The following is a 21,183-nucleotide window of genomic DNA, read 5'->3' as shown; positions in this document are numbered from 1 at the left end:
TGATAATATGGTAGTTAAAATCCTTTCAGACTATGATTTTGGGGAGACGTGACTAAAGTTTGGAGAAGCAAGTGTATTTTTATACATGACAGTAATGAAAACTTTTTACTTTATTTTATCTCTCCTATATATTCTTTAAGTTTTATTTCAGGTTAACCTATGTCATCAAACATTCTGTAAAATGTGTTAGCCAAGTCCACTCAAGGTCTCTGTTATAGAGCAAGATTATGTCCTAGAAATGTGACCACAGCATGTATATTGTTCCCTCTCATCTTCCTTCCTTCTGCTTTGTTTTAATGTTTCCATCTAACAGCAAAAAGGGGCAGGGAGTCTGCCAACAGCCTACATGTTAGAACAGTTCTTTAAAGGAAGGAAATGGAGGAAATCTTAGACAAAAATCAGGATAATCATTTGAAACATATGATATTTTTACACTAGCTGTTAGATCCAGGATGCAACTGTTTTACTTTTAATCACTTGATTTATTTATAATTGCAATTTTCTGATCCCAAGATTTTATTCTTTATATATCTGGTTACTTATATTGATATTTGTTTATGTTGCACAGTGTGTGTGTTTGTGTTTATAATCACATGTGCTTTTTAAGATGGTGTTTAAAAGAAGTAACCCTTCCACAGCATGTCCTCCTCACATTCTTCCACCAGAGAAGAGGCCCCCTGAGCCCCCCGGACCTCCACCGCCGCCACCTCCACCCCCTCTGGTTGAAGGCGATCTTTCCAGCGCCCCCCAGGAGTTGAACCCAGCCGTGACAGCCGCCTTGCTGCAACTTTTATCCCAGCCTGAAGCAGAGCCTCCTGGCCACCTGCCACATGAGCACCAGGCCTTGAGACCAATGGAGTACTCCACCCGACCCCATCCAAACAGGACTTATGGAAACACTGATGGGCCTGAAACAGGGTTCAGTGCCATTGACACTGATGAACGAAACTCTGGTCCAGCCTTGACAGAATCCTTAGTCCAGACCCTGGTGAAGAACAGGACCTTCTCAGGCTCTGTGAGCCACCTTGGGGAGTCCAGCAGTTACCAGGGCACAGGGTCAGTGCAGTTTCCAGGGGACCAGGACCTCCGTTTTGCCAGGGTCCCCTTAGCGTTACACCCGGTGGTCGGGCAACCATTCCTGAAGGCTGAGGGAAGCAGCAATTCTGTGGTACATGCAGAGACCAAATTGCAAAACTATGGGGAGCTGGGGCCAGGAACCACTGGGGCCAGCAGCTCAGGAGCAGGCCTTCACTGGGGGGGCCCAACTCAGTCTTCTGCTTATGGAAAACTCTATCGGGGGCCTACAAGAGTCCCACCAAGAGGGGGAAGAGGGAGAGGAGTTCCTTACTAACCCAGAGACTTCAGTGTCCTGAAAGATTCCTTTCCTATCCATCCTTCCATCCAGTTCTCTGAATCTTTAATGAAATCATTTGCCAGAGCGAGGTAATCATCTGCATTTGGCTACTGCAAAGCTGTCCGTTGTATTCCTTGCTCACTTGCTACTTGCAGGCGACTTACGAAATAATGATGTTGGCACCAGTTCCCCCTGGATGGGCTATAGCCAGAACATTTACTTCAACTCTACCTTAGTAGATACAAGTAGAGAATATGGAGAGGATCATTACATTGAAAAGTAAATGTTTTATTAGTTCATTGCCTGCACTTACTGATTGGAAGAGAGAAAGAACAGTTTCAGTATTGAGATGGCTCAGGAGAGGCTCTTTGATTTTTAAAGTTTTGGGGTGGGGGGTTGTGTGTGGTTTCTTTCTTTTGAATTTTAATTTAGGTGTTTTGGGTTTTTTTCCTTTAAAGAGAATAGTGTTCACAAAATTTGAGCTGCTCTTTGGCTTTTGCTATAAGGGAAACAGAGTGGCCTGGCTGATTTGAATAAATGTTTCTTTCCTCTCCACCATCTCACATTTTGCTTTTAAGTGAACACTTTTTCCCCATTGAGCATCTTGAACATACTTTTTTTCCAAATAAATTACTCATCCTTAAAGTTTACTCCACTTTGACAAAAGATACGCCCTTCTCCCTGCACATAAAGCAGGTTGTAGAACGTGGCATTCTTGGGCAAGTAGGTAGACTTTACCCAGTCTCTTTCCTTTTTTGCTGATGTGTGCTCTCTCTCTCTCTCTCTCTCTCTCTCTCTCTCTCTCTCTCTCTCTCTCTCTGTCTCGCTTGCTCGCTCTCGCTGTTTCTCTCTCTTTGAGGCATTTGTTTGGAAAAAATCGTTGAGATGCCCAAGAACCTGGGATAATTCTTTACTTTTTTTGAAATAAAGGAAAGGAAATTCAGACTCTTACATTGTTCTCTGTAACTCTTCAATTCTAAAATGTTTTGTTTTTTAAACCATGTTCTGATGGGGAAGTTGATTTGTAAGTGTGGACAGCTTGGACATTGCTGCTGAGCTGTGGTTAGAGATGATGCCTCCATACCTAGAGGGCTAATAACAGCATTTAGCATATTGTTTACACATATATTTGTATGTCAAAAAAAAACAAAAACCTTTCAAACAGAGCATTGTGATATTGTCAAAGAGAAAAACAAATCTTGAAGATACATGGAAATGTAACCTAGTTTAGGGTGGGTATTTTTCTGAAGATACATCAATACCTGACCTTTTTTTAAAAAATAATTTTAAAACAGCATACTGTGAGGAAGAACAGTATTGACATATCCACATCCCAGCATGTGTACCCTGCCAGTTCTTTTAGGGATTTTTCCTCCAAAGAGGTTTGGATTTGGTTTTGGTAAAAGGGGTTAAATTGTGCTTCCAGGCAAGAACTTTGCCTTATCATAAACAGGAAATGAAAAAGGGAAGGGCTGTCAGGGTGGGATAATTTGGGAGGCTTCTCATTCTGGCTTCTATTTCTATGTGAGTACCAGCATATAGAGTGTTTTAAAAACAGATACATGTCATGTAATTTATCTGCACAGACTTAGACCTTCAGGAAACATAGGTTAAGCCCCCTTTTACAAAGAAAAAGTAAACATACTTCAGCATCTTGGAGGGTAGTTTTCAAAACTCAAGTTTCATGTTTCAATGCCAAGTTCTTATTTTAAAAAAATAAAATCTACTTAGAAAGGTGCATTACTTTAAAAAAAAAAAACTTTAAAGAAATGAAAGAAGAACCCTCTTCAGATACTTACTTGAAGACTGTTTTCCCCTGTTAATGAGATATAGGTAGATATCGGTGTGTGTATTTCTTTATTATTCTCTGGTTTTTGATCTGGCCTTGCCTCCAGGGCCAAACACTGATTTAGAAAGAGAGCCTTCTAGCTATTTTGGCATTGATGGCTTTTTATACCAGTGTGTCCAGTTAGATTTACTAGGCTTACTGACATGCTATTGGTAAATCGCATTAAAGTTCATCTGAACCTTCTGTCTGTTGACTTCTTAGTCCTCAGACATGGGCCTTTGTGTTTTAGAATATTTGAATTTGAGTTATTGGGCCCCACTCCCTGTTTTTTATTAAAGAACGTGAGCCTGGGATACTTTCAGGAGTATCTGTTCAATGAAAAAAAGTTGGTTTCCCATCAAATATGAATAAAATTCTCTATATATTTTCATTGTATTTTGGTTATCAGCAGTCATCAATAATGTTTTTCCCTCCCCTCTCCCACCTCTTATTTTTAATTATGCCAAATATCCTAAATAATATGCTTAAGCCTCCATTCCCTCATCCCTACTAGGGAAGGGGGTGAGTGTATGTGTGAGTGTATGTGTATGTATGATCCCATCTCACCCCCACCCCCATTTTGGGAGTCTTTTAAAATGAAAACAAAGTTTGGTAGTTTTGACTATTTCTAAAAGCAGAGGGAAAAAAAAACTTATTTAAATATCCTGGAATCTGTATGGAGGAAGAAAAGGTATTTGTTAATTTTTCAGTTACGTTATCTATAAACATGATGGAAGTAAAGGTTTGGCAGAATTTCAACTTGACTATTTGAAAATTACAAGCCCAATTAATTCCATTCAAAAGTGGTTTTCATTTTGTTTTAATTATTGTACAATGAGAGATATTAAGTCTATTAAATACATTATTTTGAACAGATGAGAAATCTGATTCTGTTCATGAGTGGGAGGCAAAACTGGTTTGACCGTGATCATTTTTGTGGTTTTGAAAACAAATATACTTGACCCAGTTTCCTTAGTTTTTTCTTCAACTGTCCATAGGAACGATAAGTATTTGAAAGCAACATCAAATCTATACGTTTAAAGCAGGGCAGTTAGCACAAATTTGCAAGTAGAACTTCTTCTATTAGCTTATGCCATAGACATCACCCAACCACTTGTATGTGTGTGTGTATATATAATATGCATATATAGTTACCGTGCTAAAATGGTTACCAGCAGGTTTTGAGAGAGAATGCTGCATCAGAAAAGTGTCAGTTGCCACCTCATTCTCCCTGATTTAGGTTCCTGACACTGTATTCCTTTCTCTCTCTTGTTTTTGACCCCCATTGGGTGTATCTTGTCTATGTACAGATATTTTGTAATATATTAAATTTTTTTCTTTCAGTTTATAAAAATGGAAAGTGGAGATTGGAAAATTAAATATTTCCTGTTACTATACCACTTTTGCTCCATTGCATTTACTTCTTAATCTGTACCCCCTGAGCATATCTAATCATGTATAAAGGACGTTTTTCCTCCACTTTATCTTAGGGGTTCTCTGTCTCAGAATCATTATAGACTCATTAACTCCCCCTCCCAGCAAAAGGTTATCAGGATTTGAAGAGGTGCTTGAAAACGCTAGACTAGGAACTAGAGAATAAATGAGTTGGGAAAAACCATGAAATGTGATTTTTTTAAAGTAGAAAAGTTATACAACTAATGGTACCAAACCATCAAAAGAGTTGAGCTTCATGTACCCTGACTCCTCCTGACAGGAGAGGTAAGTGGGTTTGAGCTCAACTGTCATCAAGGGAAGTTGGTAAGAGGCTGTTTAGACCCAAAGGATAGTCTTAAACCAGACTTCACCACCCACCCTACCTCAGTTCCCATGTTATTACATGCAGAGTCAGCATGGGGATTAGTGTACCTACCTTTGCTGAGATTTCCCGATGCGTTGCCAATCCAGAAAGTGAATCAAAAAGTTGTTTAAAAGTTAAAATCTCTGTTGTTTCCAAAATCTTTCCCATCTCCACCTGAAGACAGAATTGCTTCCCCTTCTCTTTCATGGCTTAGAACACAGGATAAATTTGCCCCTGTGGTATGTGCTGCAATCCTGCTAGTTATGACAAATGGGCAGAGGGCAGATAAAGTCCACTAGGAGAAAGAGGGGCGATAGGTATCTGAAGTTGTAAATGGGGTGAGCAAGTCATACAGGAAGGTTAAGGGATACACCAGAGCAAGGGAAATTAGAAGGAAGTTGAATTCAAAAACTGGTGATGATGAGAGTTGCTAACCTGTTTTTGAATCCTCAAAAGTTTAAGTGGTGTTCCCTTTCCTGTGGGCTAAGTCACATCTTAGAAGGAGAATGGAGAGCTCAAGATTGTTCCAATTTCTGGAATTATGTGTTCCTGGTTGCAAGTTCATGATTGGGGTATAAACTTCAACCTGCTAGAAAATACTGTTTTCACTTCATAGCAGTGAAAATTGAAGCAGTGTCTTTTCAATTCTGGGCCTAAAGGCTGAGGACCTTACTAACCTAGATTTTTCTGTCATACCCAAGGCCATTTCTAACCAGAAACCATGCTGTTCAGTACCTCAATTTCTTAGGCACTGTTCTTTCCTAGATAGGCATCCTTAACTGTATGGTTAATGCCTCAAAGAAGTAAACAGTTAATGCTCTTGGTGCTGATCTTGGGATTTCCATTGTTATTAAAGATTGCCTCATAGCTTGACTGTTTTTTAACTATTGAGTGACTTTTCATATCCTAATCATCCATAAGGGCTAAGTGGAATGGGAATGGGGAATTCCTCAAGGGAGGAAGCACTCAACCATTCCAAGGGAGAGGTGGAACTGCTGAGTCTTCTGGTTGTCCTGAGAGGCAAGGTGAGCATTCCTGGACACTTTGGTTAATTTTACTGTCCAGGTGTGACAGTTCTTATCTGTAGGAACACCTCCAGTGTTCCTAATTAGGAATTCTCTCAAGTAGGAGATTACTCCAAGCCAGAGTTGAAAGACTTTGGGGGAGTACGACACCTGAAGGAATTACTGGTGGTACTCCTTACTGTACGCAACTGTCTCTCCATCTCCTATCCACCCACTTCTTTTCCTATTTCTCTTTCTCCCCACTCACCATTCAACTGGAATAATTTAGGCCTACCATCGGTATTGATTGCTTAACCCTACCAGGTATTTAGAGTTACTGCTATTTCATTGTTTTGAAAGGTAATGAGAGTCAATTCAGAAGACAAATGTCTATCTGGATCCTCAACCTACTGTAGTGGAAAGTGAAGGAGAAAGTAAACTAACGATACTTTCTTATTGCTAGGAGCTATGAAAGGAGCTTTTCATTTGTGTTATGTAGGGTACAAAAGATTATTTTGTACCCTGGCCAGGAAAGGCAGGGAGTCATCTTTCTGTCTTCCTGCTTCCCCTCTTTCAACCTTCACCTTTTTATCCTCTTCTTCCATATCCTGAGATTGTTGCTTTTGCTGATGACATTTCTAAGCTCAGTTGCAGATGGTGTCTGTGGGAAGTAAAGCTTGGTGAGAAGAGGGCTCTCTGGTATCTAAGAGAAAGCAGATAGGAGTTGCTTTAATGTCCTGGTGATTAATCACTGGGGTGCCAAAACATTTTGACCACTGGATTTCTCTCATATCTCTTACCTCAAAAAATTAGTACTCCAAGGCTGAGAGAAAGAGACTGATACTGAGTTTGTCTTTCATACCCTCTAAGTGGGTAGTTTGTTAGTGGACCATTCTCAATTTGCAACCTTCAGCTACAGCATACTTCTGTGGAATAAGAAGGTATAGCCGTGAAATAAATTTACTTAGACCCAGGTTCTCTAGGACCTGTAAATGGATGGACTTTTTGATATCTTGCTCTGGCATGTTTGTAAACTACAGATAGTATTGACAGCTCTAAAGGAATGAAGGGCATTTTATCCAGGCCAAACCAACCCTGAGGGAGGCAGCATGAAAAAACCTTTAAGAAGTCCACCATATAGCAGTCAGAACTAAGTAAAGAACAAAGTCTGAGTCCTGGAGGATGTCTTTTCTCTACCTAAGGGGCCTATCTGATGGACTGTCTCTAGGAGGGGATCCTTCTCCCTCCTCAGTCTCAGAACTACAATAGTGCCTAATGAGGGACACCCTTGGTGAGGATCAGCTTGTAGATGACCCTCCTCACCAAGGCTAACGCAATTTTGAATGCATTTGGCCCTGGAGAAAACAGGCTGAATTCAAAGACCTAAAGAAAGCTTGGTAGCCTGGTCCCTTTTTTAAAGTCTGGAACTTTTTAGTTTGGCCTTATACTAGTGTTAATATTTATAATTTCTGTTAGGGGACCAAAAGTCTCAGAAAATGAAGCAATATAAGAGGTGGAAATAAGGGTAAGAAGGGAGAACTAGAAGAGTCTGGTAGCTGGGCTGCAGAAAGAGACTTGGGGTATAATTCCTTATTTTTATTTATTTATTTATTTATTTATTTTTGAGATGGACTTGCTCTTCTTGGAGTGCAGTGGTGTGATCTCGGCTCACTGCAGCCTCCACCTCCCGGGTTCCAGCAATTCTCCTGCCTCAGCCTCCCAAGTAGCTGGGATTACAGGTGCGTGCCACCATGCCCAGCTAATTTTTTGTATTTTTAGTAGAGACAGGGTTTCACCATGCTGGCCAGGCTGGTCTTGAACTCCTGACCTTGTGATCCACCCGCCTTGGCCTCCCAAAGTGCTCGGCCTCCCAAAGTGAGCCACCGCACCCAGTTTGGATATAATTGCTTATAAAGAAGAGAGGGATACAGGATGGAAGGAAAAATTATGGTTGAGTTAGTGAAATTTATAGGATAATTTTCTTAGAGATTCACAGTTCATTTCAGGAAGACCCCATTAAAGCACCAATACTGAGTAAAGAATTCCCCTTAATTACAGTAGTCTTACCTTTGGGGTTGGAGGATGGGCCAAGAACCCCTAGGATACTATGAAGACATTTTCTGTAGGGAAACTAGAAAAGATGGGCAAATATGTTAAGCAATATATAAGGACATTTACTTAACACTGTTGTCTACATAGTTCAAGAGAGTAATTCAAGAATAAGGAGGAATGACATGGATGCATCACAATAAACAGTTATTTGTATTGTTTGAATTTCAAAACTCCTGCAAGTGGTTTTAGGTATGCTAAGTCAACCTAGAGACTAGTAGTATTCCTCTGCCACTCATTTTAGATCCAAATGATGGCAGTGCATAGAAGAACAAACGAGAATATGCGAATTAGAGTCACAGAATGTTAGAGCTACAAAAGAAGATTAGTTTGTTTGGTTCAGTACCATCTTTAAGCAGTAAAAAATGCCCAGAAAGGCCGAGGAACATGTATGGTGTTGCGAGAAAGAAGGGAGAGAAAGGGAACTAACATTGTTGGGTACCTGCTATGTGTCAGGCGCTGCCTAAGTGCTTTGTTTTTATCTTGACTGATTAGCACCTTGAGGCTAAGGGATAGAATGAATAAATGGCAAACCCCGGCTACCTGGGAGCGGTGGCTCACGCCTGTAATCCCAGCACTTTGGGAGGCCAAGGTGGGCGGATCACGAGGCCAGGAGATAGAGACCATCCTGGCTTACACAGTGAAACCCCATCTCTACTAAAAATACAAAAAATTAGCCAGGCGTGGTGGCACAAGCCTGTAGTCCCAGCTTCCCGGGAGGCTGAGGCAGGAGAATTTGCTTGAACCCAGGAGGTGGAGGTTGTAGTGAGTGAAGATTGCGCCACTTCACTCCAGCCTAGGGGACAGAATGAGACTCCATCTCAAATAAATAAATACATACATACATACATACATACATACATACATACATAAGGCTAGTATCCTGAGCAATATGTAGGAGATAAAAGGGAGTGGTAGACCACGTTTTCCTCTCTAACCACACAGGGCTAAACTAGAGGAAGTAAAGAGTCAGCATTTGAGAGAGAGGTTAATCTAAGGAAGTATTTGCCAAACTGTTGAAAGCGACTCATAAATAACTTCTCCATTCCTAGAGACCTTCCAAAACATGTTGATAAGAGTTAGGACTGATAGGGACCAAGATTACTCTTGGCTCTGGAATTGATTTTCATTTTGGAAAATCAAGTCATGACCTGAGAATGTGGGATTAATTGTACAAATAGGAAATAAAATGGAGCTTCTCATCCTAAAATGTCTTCAAAGAGAATAGTATTTACCATGAATGAAGGAGATAAATTCCTTTGGTGACTGTACTTGTTTTTTTGTTTTGTTTTGTAACTCTTTGAAGTCATGAAACTGAATTTGTAATCTTGGGGAGATTCAGTGCCAAGTTCAAGGCAGGTGGCAATTTGAAAATTGACAGAATAAGATTGTGTTCCTCATGGTTGTTTGACATAATATCCCAATAGTTATACCATGAAGGCTGCTTCAGTGGGGAGCATTAATATCATTAGCAGAGGCATGTCCTGTGTACAGACGGGACAACCTCTGAGGAAGAAGACTGGGGGAGGGTCCCACCTTCAGGAAGCTTCTGGGTCTTGTGAGAGAGGTCAGTCTTACAGCTGGTGGAGAGTGGGGAATCTGTAAGTCAACATATCAATGCAGGTTGTAATATAAAACTATTATAATAAGAGGAAACCAAAGCAAAGAAATAATCGGAGAAAGTGGACTTATTCAGAAACAATTATTTGAAAATAAAGAAGATAGTGGACATAGAACAGAAGAGGAAGGTGAGCAGTGGGAGGAATCTCATGGAAGAGGGCTCGTGTATGTCTTGTGCAGAGGCTGTGAATTGGCTGACCAGAATGGTACAGGAAAGGAGTCTTAGGAAATGAAGTTGGAGGAGCAATCTCATTGGCTTGAATGAGGAATTTGATTTGTTAAGCAGTAGCAGGGAACAGAGCATGATGAGATGAAAATCACATTGAGGACTTTTGTAGCAGTACTTGGTCAAGGAAGCAGGAAAGTTCACTAAAATATTATTGTTCTTGCCAAGACATGAAGCACTGAGAGTTTACAATAGAGTAAGACAAGGAGAATCAGAGGAAAGAAAGTGGGTCCATAGGAAATAGCAAGGCTTGGTCACAGCTTGGATGTGAGGAGAGGGATAAAAGCCTCAGGATGATGATCCCAAGACACATTTGCGCTGTTGGTGGTGATGAAAGCTTGATAAGAGAGAACTGCTTTGTTTTTAAGTAGGAAGTGTTTTATCTTATTAACCAATTGATAGGATGTGTCAATGTTCAGTATTGCAGAGTCTAGGAGGGGGCACTGCCCCTGGAGAATAGTGGAGCATGCACCATGTGTCCAGATGATAACCTGCATGCACCCTGCCCTTTTCAGGTTGAAGAACCAGGCAAGAGGGAGTCTGTTGCTAGGGTGTGCCCATAGACTTCAAGAATGCTATCCTACTCTGGATCTGGGAAAGAAAATTAGTATTTTTGCCAGTTTCTTCCCCTTTAATGCTTTGAAAATGGGATATGACTAGCCTGTGGCAGCATGTGCCTGTGGATGCACAATTCTCTAGCTTGATTCTTGGAAGGCCTTTTTCTGTCCCTCCCTAGGGATCATTTGTATCTCTGATTCCTGCTCCCAGAGCCATAAAGTGGGAGCCCCCATTTATTAATTGGGCTGGGACTGGGGCGGGGGTCGGCGGGGGACTCTTTAGTGTGGCAGGCGGGGGTCTTCCCGAATGAGCCCATTAGCCAGCCCCAACGGCAGCTGAAACGGGGCCTCAGCCAAGTCCTCTCTGTTTCAAAAACCCTCCATCGCCTGCAGCAGATCAGAACAAGGCCTGCGGGAGCCCTTAGCTTCTGATTGCAGCTGAGAGGAAGGACAAAACAATTTATAGGAAGCCAAGTAGCTCCTGTCTCACTGTGTCTTCCTTTCCAACTTTGGGGAAGGGGAAGACTGGGATATGGTGTCGCCTCCCACCATGGCTTGTTACAGGCTTAAAGTAGGAGAGAATGAGAGTATATGGACATTGATTGAACACTTATGTCAATGCTGTGGATGTGTTTACACATGTCCCTGCTTTCTTATTCCCATCTACACACAGTTGAGTTGGATTAGCAGCTACTACTTATGGGGGGCTCCCTAGGTGTGTGCTAAGTCTGGGGGGTGGGGAGGTATGCTTATCATACTCCTTCCTGCCCCATACCTGCTCTCAGTCTCCCATTTGCTTTATCAAAATTCAGGGTTAGAGTTAGACTGCCTCAACTTCTTTTCCTTTTAATGGGAGGAGTTTGAGTTTGGCTCTTTTTTTTTTTTTTTTTTTTGAGACAGAGTCTCGCTCTGTCACCCAGGCTGGAGTGCAGTGGCGCGATCTCGGCTCACTGCAAGCTCCGCCTCCTGGGTTCACGCCATTCTGCCTCAGCCTCCCAAGTAGCTGGGACTACAGGCACCCGCCACCATGCCTGGCTAATTTTTTTGTATTTTTAGTAGAGACAGGGTTTCACCATGTTAGCCAGGATGATCTCAATCTCCTGACCTCGTGATCAGCCCGCCTCAGCCTCCCAAAGTGCTGGGATTACAGGCGTGAGCCACCGCATCCAGCCCCGAGTTTGGCTCTTAAAGGAAGGCCTCCTTCTGAAATATACTTGTCCCTTTGGTCAAGCCAGCAAGGGAAAGGTAGGCATCTATAGGGGAGTTTCTCTGCAGTGGCCCAGAGAGAAGCTGTAAAGGGCAGGAATGAATGTATCACTTCCTGATGGAATGACACGTCTTCTCCCTTAGGGAATCATAGATTGCCAGGGCTAGGAAAGAGGTCAGGTAATCTAACCTCTCCCTTTACAGAGCAGGAAACTGAGGCTTAAGGAAGGAAAGTGCCTTGCCCATGCAGTCTCACAGCGAGTTAATGGCAGCCAGCCAGAACTAGATCCAAGAGGCCAGAATCTTGACTTCTGCGAGTAGAGTGCCCCCAGCTTTAAGATGACCCTTTCCTGAGAGCCCTGAGCTTCTTCAGGAAAGGAAGGATGGACTGTGAGATTTGAGGAGGGAGAGAGAGATTGAGGGGGAAAGGTAGATCTAGAAAGACTGGGAAATTATATATACATATATACATATATGTGTGTGTATCTTAAAGAATAATTTTTTTTTTTGAGATGGAGTTTCGCTCTTGTCACTCAGGCTGGAGTGCAATGGCACGATCTCGGCTCACTGCAACCTCCACCTTCTGGGTTCAAGCGATTCTCCTGCCTCAGCCTCCTGAGTAACTAATGGCTAATTTTTTTGTATTATGTAGCCTGGCTAATTTTTTTGTATTTTTAGTAGAGACGGGGTTTCACCATGTTGGCCAGGCTGATCTCAAACTCCTGACCTCAAACTGCCTGCCTCGGCCTCCCAAAGTGCTGGGATTACAGGCGTGAGCCACCGCGCCCAGCCTCTTATTTTCTTTTTTCTTTTTCTTTTCTTTTTTTTTGAAACGGCGTTTCATTCTTGTTGCCCAGGCTGGAGTGCAATGGTACGATCTTGGCTCACCACAACCTCTGGCCTCCCGGGTTTGAGCAACTCTCCTGCCTCAGCCTCCCAAGTAGCTGGGATTACAGGCATGTGCCACCATGCCCGGCTAATTTTGTATTTTTAGTAGAGACGGGGTTTCACCATGTTGGTCAGGCTGGTCTTGAACTCCTGACCTCAGGTGATCCACCCATCTCAGCCTCCCAAAGTGCTGAGATTACAGGCGTGAGCCACTGCACCCAGTCTAAGAATAATCTTTCAATGACATGCAGATTATACAAGTGTAATTTTTATTTAAAGTCAAGAGTCTGGTTCATTGGGAAGCAGATGGCAGCCACAGCCAAAGATCCTGATGCCCTCAGAGTTAACCCAAACTTCAAAGAGCATTTTGCAACTATCTCTGGAGGTTGGATAGCAGGAAAAGATCCTTAGAGGCAATGTGAGGAATTCACCCTAAATCTCAACTGAAGCTCTTTTGCTATATTGAAAAGAAAAAGGGAATGGAGAAAGAAAACACATCGGCTAGAAAACTATGGTGGGGGAAGGGGTCCCTGAATGAGAGATGAGATGATAGAACTCAGCAAAAAGGTATGCTCTGAGATTACAGGAAAATGGTAAGGGGACCTTCTCCTCTCCTTTATTTTAGTTTTTAAAGTTTTGAGTTGTTTGATATTCTCCTTTGATGAGGCAGAAGGAAGGTGGTATGTGGTGATCCACAGTGGCCTAAATACCCTAAATAGTGTGTTCAGTTGGCTGACACGCATTGCTGGTTCTGTAAGTCATCTCAGTCTGGTGCCAAGATGCCTTTCCCTCTTTAGACCCCTCCTGGATGTATCTACAGTCCCTTCCAATGTTTGCTTTCTCTGAGCATATGAGTCTGGGAGCCACTGATGAGCAGAGAGTGGAATGCTGGAGCATGCCTAGGCTGGAAGCAGAATGGTGAAGGGAGGAGGGCATCATTGGGCAGATTAGAAAGAGTTAATGGGTCTAGGGGAGAGGTACTGGGGATCTGCAAAGTGAATATTGTCTGCTGCTGATGAAGAAATAGATCCCAGTACATATCCTTTACATTTTGTTCATCAACTTTGATAGATAGCATAGAGGAAATGTGGAACTGGTCTCCATGTAAATTTGTCTCTAGGGAATGTATGATAGACCTACTTGTCCAGATTACATTAAGTTTGCTGTCCTGCAAACCTCCTTTCTCACAGTCAGGATCCTTTTTTGCCTTAGAGTCCTTCCTGAAGGAGCTGTTATGGATGAGAGAGCCGCAAGTCCAACCTCATGATCTGATCTAAAACTGGGTGGCCTCCTCCCAGTCACCTTCTTTTATTAGCCTTATATTAACCATTAACCTTCATTGATCTTTATGATTCTGGGTTTCACAGCTTCTGTTTCTGTTGAATTTCCTAACTTTAAGAACCATGTTTTTGCTTTTATCAGCCTGGGAGCTAGGTCCCTGGAGACAAGAATTTTAGAACAGTTATGACTCTCTCTGGGAGTGTACTAAGGTTAGTCTGAATCCTTCTGGGGAATTCAGGTTTGAAGGAGTTAGAAGAGTGCTAACATCACCGTCACTGTTACCTACCAACGGATGCTTCCTGGGTGCAAGACCAAGGATGTTCTTTGGTGTCTAGTCCCTTGTCTCATGTCTAATGTAACCTGCCATTTTCCTTTACAGGTAGGAGCAACGGTGGGAATGCCCTCTGAGGAATGCAGTGATGTCCATCAGTCACCTCTCACCCAGAGCCTGGCAAATTCAGTCTCTTTCACAGAACCTAAAGCCAAGCCAGGTAGGGGCCTAAAGCCAATCAGAGGTCACTGGCCTGCTTTTGTGTGGGATGACCCTACTCCCATCCCACCCCACCCCACCCCACCCCTGGTCTTAGAGAAGTTTCTTTCTTTTTTTTTTTCTTTTTTAATTTTTATTTTCTGAGACAGAGTCTCACTCTGCCGCCCAAGCTGGAGTGCAGTGGCGCAATCTCAGCTCACTTCAACCTGCGCCTCCGGGGTTCAAGTGATTCTCGTGCCTCAGTCTCTTGAGTAGCTGGGATAACAGGCGATCTTTTTTTTTTTTTTATGGAGTTTCGCTCTTGTTGCCCAGGCTGGAGTGCAATGGCATGATCTCGGCTCACCGCAACCTCCACCTCCCAGGGTTCAAGCGATTCTCCTGCCTTAGCCTCCTGAGTAGCTGCGATTACAGGCATGCACCACCACACCCGGCTCATTTTGTATTTTTAGTAGAGATGGGGTTTCTCCATGTTGGTCAGGCTGGTCTCCCACTCCCGACCTCAGGTAATCCGCCCGCCTCAGCCTCCCAAAGTGCTGGGATTACAGGCGTGAGCCACCACACCAGGCTAACAGGTGATCTCAGGGAAGTTTCTTATTCCGAAAGATCTCCAGAGGAGTTTCCTTAGCTTTTTATTTGACCCTATATTCTGATGTTCTGCCTTCTGATTAATAGATTCTCCCTTCCAGCTAGAGCAGGTAACCCCCTTTCTTGGCATTCCTGTTCTTTCCTCTTGTCCAGCTGTGCTAATGGATGTTCCTCTACAGTGGGTTGCTGATGTCAGTTAGTGGGTTACTCTCAGCCCTCTCTTCCAGGGCAGCTAGCCCTCTAGCCCACAACCCCATCTATATACACAGCCTTGCAGGGTCTCACTCCTGTTGCCCAGGCTGTAGTGCAATGGCATTATCATAGCTCACTGCAGCCTCAGGTGATTTCTCCTACCTCATCCTCCTGAGTAGCTGGGACTAGAGGCGTGTGCCACCATGCCTAGGTAATTTTTTGTATTTTTAGTAGAGACAGGGTTCCACTATGTTGCCCAGGCTGGCCTTGAACTCCTGGACTCAAGCAGTCTGCCTGCCTCGGCTCCTAAAGTGCAGGGATTATAGACGTGAGCCACTGTGCCCAGCCCCAAAAAGCTTTTTTTTTTTTTTTTTTTTTTTTTTTTGAGACAGAGTCTTGCTCTGTTGCCCAGGCTGGAGCGAAATGGCGCAATCTCAGCTCACTGCAGCCTCTGCCTCCCAGGTTCAAGTGATTCTCCTGTCTCAGCCTCCTGAGCAGCTGGGATTACGCGTGCCTGCCACTACACCTGGCTAATTTTTGGTATTTTTAGTAGGGACGGGGTTTCACCATGTTGGCCAGGCTGGTCTTGAACTCCTGACCTCAGGTGATCTGCCCACCTCAGCCTCCCAAAGTGCTGGGATTACAGGATTTTTTTTTCCTTCCTTCCTTCCTTTTTTTTTTTTTTTTTTTTTTTTGAGACGGAGTCTTGCTCTGTCACCCAGACTGCAGTTCAGTGGCACGATCTCGGCTCACTGCAACCTCCACCTTCCGGGTTCACGCCATTCTCCTGCCTCAGCCTCCCAAGTAGCTGGAACTACAGGTGCCCGCCACCACGCCTGGCTAATTTTTTGTATTTTTAGTAGAGATGGGGTTTCACCATGTTAACCAGGATGGTCTCGATCTCCTGACCTCATGATCCGCCCACCTTGGCCTCCCAAAGTGCTGGGATTACAGGCGTGAGCCACCGCGCCCGGCCCCTTCCTCCTTTTTTATGGAACACTTTACAAATTTGCATGTCATCCTTACACAGGGACCATGCCAATCTTCTCTGTATCATTCCAATTTTTTTTTTTTTTTTTGAGATGGAGTCCTGCTCTGTCGCCTAGGCTGGAGTGCAGTGGCACAATCTCAGCTCACTGCAAGCTCCGCCTCCTGGGTTCACTCCATTCTCCTGCCTCAGCCTCCTCAGTAGCTGGGATTACAGGCGCCCGCCACTACGCCCGGCTAATTTTTTTTTTTGTATTTTTTAGTAGAGACGGGGTTTCACCATGTTAGCCAGGATGGTCTTGATCTCTTGACCTCGTATCCGCCTGCCTCGGCCTCCCAAAGTGCTGGGATTACAGGTGTGAGCCACTGTGCCCGACCTCCAATTTTTTTAGTATATGTGCTGCCAAAGCAAGCACCAAAAAGCTATTTTCTATTTCTTTCTTCTCAGTCAAGATAGGGCAGTTCTGTCCCTTCTCACTACCTCTAATCAGCTTCTTCACTTCCTTTCCAGGTTCAGTGGGAAATCCCACCTGTCCAAACACTGTGTGAGACACCAGAATTAGAGGCCTGCAAGCCTGCTTCCTTCATCCCCAATGCCCAGATGGGACAGGTCACCAGCCTCCTGTGTCTACCCCCACCTTTCTTGTTTGCTGGTAGGTGTGCTGCTCCCCCTACCCATCAACCCCAAACAGGGTTATGTTTCTCTCTCGGAGTATTTTTCTCTGTTATTAAATGTCTCCAACAAGGGGAAGGCCTTGGTGACTCGCCTATATGTCTTCGTAACTTCCAGCCCGAATCTGTAAAGAGCTGCTAACCTCCTGGTATCAAATGTCCATCCCTTTTTCTATAGTTCATGACCATTTTTCCCGTTTAGTGGGTGTGGGAAGGGACCAGTAAACAGATGGTATTTGGTACTGGAAAGGGAGAGTCTAATGACAGGTAGCCTTTTTTCTGGGGGCTAGAAATCTGAAGCCACAGATGTGCATTCTTCCTAGTTGCTTGCTATCCTGGGAGAGTACTAGGATTTTTTTTTTTTTTTTTTTTTTTTGAGACGGAGTTTCGCTTTTGTTGCCCAAGCTGGAGTGCAATGGCACGATCTTGGCTCACTGCAACCTCTGCCTCCTGGGTTAAAGCTATATACTCCTGCCTCAGCCTCCTGAGTAGCTGGGATTACAGGCATGCGCCACTATGCCCGGCTAATTTTTGTATTTTTATTAGAGATGGGGTTTCTCCATGATGATGAGGCTGGTCTCGAACTCCCGACCTCAGGTGATCTGCCTGCCTTGGCCTCCCAAAGTGCTGGGATTACAGGCGTGAGCCACTGCGCCTGGCCTACCTGGATCTTTTGAGCGAATGGTTTTGTGTGTGCATTTGTTTTTAATAATATCCAGACTGTTCCGAAAGGAAAGATGATTTATCTAGTGTCTATTTCCCAGGACCGGGATCTTAGGCTCTGAGAATCTGTCCATACTCATTCCCAGATGCCTCCAGGAAGTGGAGAATAGACGGCCATAAAGCAGAATCAACTACTAGGTGTTACTGTCTTGAGCTCAGGTGTCAGCTCTCCTCTGGGGCCTGTTGAGAGTTGCAGGGTCAGGTGTGGGCAGAGCATCTCCCTGCATCCTGGGCATAGGAGGTGACATCAGCTTATCCTCTTGACCCTAGGCCTCTTCTCTCTGCAGTGCCTCTCTCATCCCTGCAATCCAGACAGCACATGCAGCAGCTCAAATAAGTGCCACCTCTGGGTAAGGTGCTCCCTCTCCTGGTAGGCATATGGGTTGAGTTAGAGGTGAAGCAGGTGGGCTGAGGTAGACAGAGGGATAGGGCAAGTGTTAGCAAGAAACGTCCCTGGATGTAGTCAAGCAGTAAGTATGCATGGGGTACCTTGAGCACCAGCATTTATAACTTATCTTCATGTCTGTCTACCAGGTTATCTGATCGCACAGAACAGGCCTGCCAGTTGGGCAGCTGCAGTCATGGTTTCTGCCACACGAGGGCGCTGCTGGCCAATTAAAACTCATGCCCCTTAGCAGACAGTTTGGGGATGAGGGCACCCTTTCTCCAAAACAGGGGTCAGAAACACCCCCAGAGAGCATGGGCCCAAAAAGTGAGACAAATAATTGGTACCACTTGTTCTTCCTTGAAAATGGCCTGAGACCCCTAAACGCTTTGCTCTAGTGGCCTGACATCTCAGTGTGCTTCCAGCTGAACTTGGGAAGCCCCCTCTTTCCAGGCACTTAACACCTTGCACAGGTGCGTCTCTCCCTTAAGGTGTAGCAGGTTCCAGCTGTATGCCCCGTTGTCCCCCTGCCTTAATGGCAGTCACTTTCCGACCCAGATGGTGGAGGTGCCTGTGGTTTTTAGGGGGAAAAAATCTCTTATAATTGTTCTAAGAAAAGTATTTTGTTAGTGAGAAAGTGTTAGGGGTGACTGAAGCCTGGGAGAGTTAGTCTCCCCATCACCTACCCTAGCACAAACCTATAGAATTCAAGATGGTCTAGTGGATGTTTGCAGCCTCAGTGGCTGGAATACACCCCAGGACATTCCAGGGCTCTGAGCCAAAAATGGTGTCAGAAAGCTGGATAGGAGTGTGGGCTGCTTTGGGCCATAAGCCTCATACCTACCCTGTATCAGGCAGTGTTTCTGCTAGGGGTGCCAAATGGCCCTGGGGCCTCTATGGGACTGAGGACTCCACAATTGACCCTCCATCTCCATGAAGCCCTTCCAGGCTGAACAGGCTAAGGGACATGACAGAGGTTCTCCTCCTCCTTCCTACCCCCATGCCTGAGGGCCCCTCCCCAGGAGGACAGCTTGATTAAACAGTCGGTGCTGCTGGAATTACTGCACAGCTGGCGCTCCCCCCAGCACCCCGAGCAGAGCAGCAGTGCAGATTAAAATCTCCAATTAGCGTTAAAGTGAAGTGAGGAGGTGCTGAGGCTGCCAAGGAGGCCAGACGGGGGCCCTGGGTTGGCAAAACCCCCACTCTTGCCTGGATTCTGAGTGTCACCCTTAGTCACCCCTACTTTCCCAGCTCCTCTCCCAACAGCTTTCAGTGCCCATTAGTTTTGTATCGCTTGGGGCCAGAGGGCTTTGCAGAGGGGTGGAATGGGGCAAATGCCTTACCTAAAATGCTAGGGACACCGTAAGTATGGAGGAGGAGAGCGGTCAGTGCTCATCAAGGGAGATACCCTATTCACTGCCTGCCAGGCAGCCAGGCCAAGGTGACTTCACGCTACAGCTCTGCTTCTTCTTTTTGCTTGAAGAAAAGATAAACAGGACGGGTCCTTTCAGGTCCTTTACCTATGAAGTGCTAGGGGACATGGTGCCCACATGAACATCTCTCTCTGCATATTTTATCCTATCTGACCCATCTGCTCCCACCCAAGTTATGGCTCCTTCCTCCCTCTCTCCATTCTTCTCTCAGCTTTCCTGTGGGCAGGGGTAGGCACAGCCAGGCTTGGGAGCATCGCCATGCCCTGCCACCTGGGTCCCAGCCTGCTCCTCGTTATAGTCTTCCCAGTTTGGGGAAGAGCAGTGATATGCCAAGAATGGAGGCCTCAGACTCTCCCAATCCCTGATTTTTACATGTCCCCCTACAAGGCCCCTCTGCCATCTACACTTTTGCCCTTCATCCACAAAGCCCAAAAGGAAGGCATTATAGCTAGCCATGCCCTCTGACTGCCCTCTGCCCCTTTAAGGGAAATGGAAATGGGTACCCAGCTGACTGAACCTACTCAACACCTCCAGAAATTAGACACTAGGGCATGGTGCCACCCTCCCAGGCTGGCACATGCTACCCTGGCAGAGGATCAAATAACCCCCCCATCATACCCTGCCCCGTGTCTTCCTCTACTCTCTCCCTCATGCTTTCTCTCCCTCTCTCTCTCTCTCTCTCTCTCTCTCTCTCTGTCTCTCTCTCTCTCTCAGCTCAAAGCACAGCTGAGCCTTAAAAGGGGGGTTGAGGGGGTGGAGAGACCAAGCTGGGGCAGGGGGGTATAGAGCTCCAATAGCACGTTTTCACCTGCCATTTAATTGGATGTATTTTTAATTAATGGGACCTCAGGGACCAACATGAGACAATCTGATATCTGAATAGGGACAGGGGAGGGATTGGGTAAGGGAGGAGGATTGGGCCACTGGGTGCGGTTACCGGGAACCCAGGCCCATCAATCACTGGCCACTTTGTGTTCTGGCATGGAGAATAGCGAGGTGGAGGAGGGGAGGCACTGGGGAGAGGTGCCAGGATTTCCCCCCAACTGCCAGGACCTCCAAACGGATTGGAACTATACCGGTTGACTCAGGTCTGGAGCCCAAAATCACAGCCAGAATATAAGGTGAGGCTGTTTTCTTGCTCATGGGGTTTTGTCTGGTTGGGCTTGTCCCAGGGAGTGCTGTAAAATTGTGAAAGGAAGGTGGGGACAGAGCTTTGAGGTCCTTGTAGAGAGAAGACAAGAGCTATGGACCATAGAACCAGAGACTATGGAGAGACGGAGGAGAAGGGCAGGGTTCAGAGGTATTTCTGTATGTTTTGACATAAAATAAGTGCCATGGAGATTACATGCAAAATGGCATGCAAATGAGGCCTGGTGCCTTTTGGGGTATGAATCATAGAACCTTGCTTTTGCAAGAAAGGGAACTTGGCCAGGTGCGGTGGCTCACACCTGTAATCCCAGCGCTTTCGGAGGCCGAAGCAGGTGGATCACTTGAGGCCAGGAGTTCGAGACCAGCCTGGCCAACATGGTGAAATGCCATCTCTACCAAAAAATACAACAAAATTAGCTGGGCATGGTGATGTGTGCCTGTAATCCCAGCTACTTGGGCGGCTAAGGTAGGAGAATTAGCCTGGGCAACAGAGCAAGACTCTGTCTCAAAATAAAAAAAAAAAGGGAACTTGGAGCTCATCTTGCCCCACCCCTTCATTTTACAGATGTGAAAAACAAGACCCAGAGAGGGGAAATCATTTGAATCCTGTCCTGGTATTGCTTTGTGTTCCTGGATTTGGAGAATTTCTGGGAACACAGGAAAAGGAAAGGTAGGTAGGTGTTGGGGGAGGAAAGT

The 21,183-nt window shown here is 45.0% G+C and overlaps 1 protein-coding gene and 1 non-coding gene across 40 annotated transcripts in view; one reads left to right on the top strand and one right to left on the bottom strand.

Moving 5' to 3' along the window:
- CDK12 (cyclin dependent kinase 12) overlaps nucleotides 1–21,183 on the top strand; it is a 105,715-nt gene that overhangs the window by 68,202 nt on the left and 16,330 nt on the right. For 9 of the 39 annotated variants that reach the window (XM_063706446.1, XM_063706434.1, XM_063706443.1 and 6 more), the window contains exons 14-19: nucleotides 639–1,056; nucleotides 14,251–14,362; nucleotides 16,637–16,778; nucleotides 17,791–17,870; nucleotides 20,331–20,459; nucleotides 21,053–21,157. In XM_063706446.1, coding sequence (XP_063562516.1) covers nucleotides 639–1,056; nucleotides 14,251–14,254 — 422 coding nt within the window. In that variant the 3' untranslated portion in view covers nucleotides 14,255–14,362; nucleotides 16,637–16,778; nucleotides 17,791–17,870; nucleotides 20,331–20,459; nucleotides 21,053–21,157. Of the gene's footprint in view, nucleotides 1–638; nucleotides 4,583–14,250; nucleotides 14,363–16,636; nucleotides 16,779–17,790; nucleotides 21,158–21,183 lie in introns of those variants that run through there. The other 30 variants (XM_063706458.1, XM_063706457.1, XM_063706452.1 and 27 more) reach the window with 16 other exon arrangements.
- Nucleotides 16,124–16,225, bottom strand: LOC115934772 (U6 spliceosomal RNA). The gene has a single exon (XR_004070527.1). It is a non-coding gene; the product is annotated as a U6 spliceosomal RNA (small nuclear RNA).

The sequence above is a fragment of the Gorilla gorilla genome, chromosome 4 (assembly GCF_029281585.2).
Source record: "Gorilla gorilla gorilla isolate KB3781 chromosome 4, NHGRI_mGorGor1-v2.1_pri, whole genome shotgun sequence".
NCBI classification, from domain to species: Eukaryota; Metazoa; Chordata; class Mammalia; order Primates; family Hominidae; genus Gorilla; species Gorilla gorilla.
This window is presented reverse-complemented; position numbering and strand designations above follow the sequence as displayed.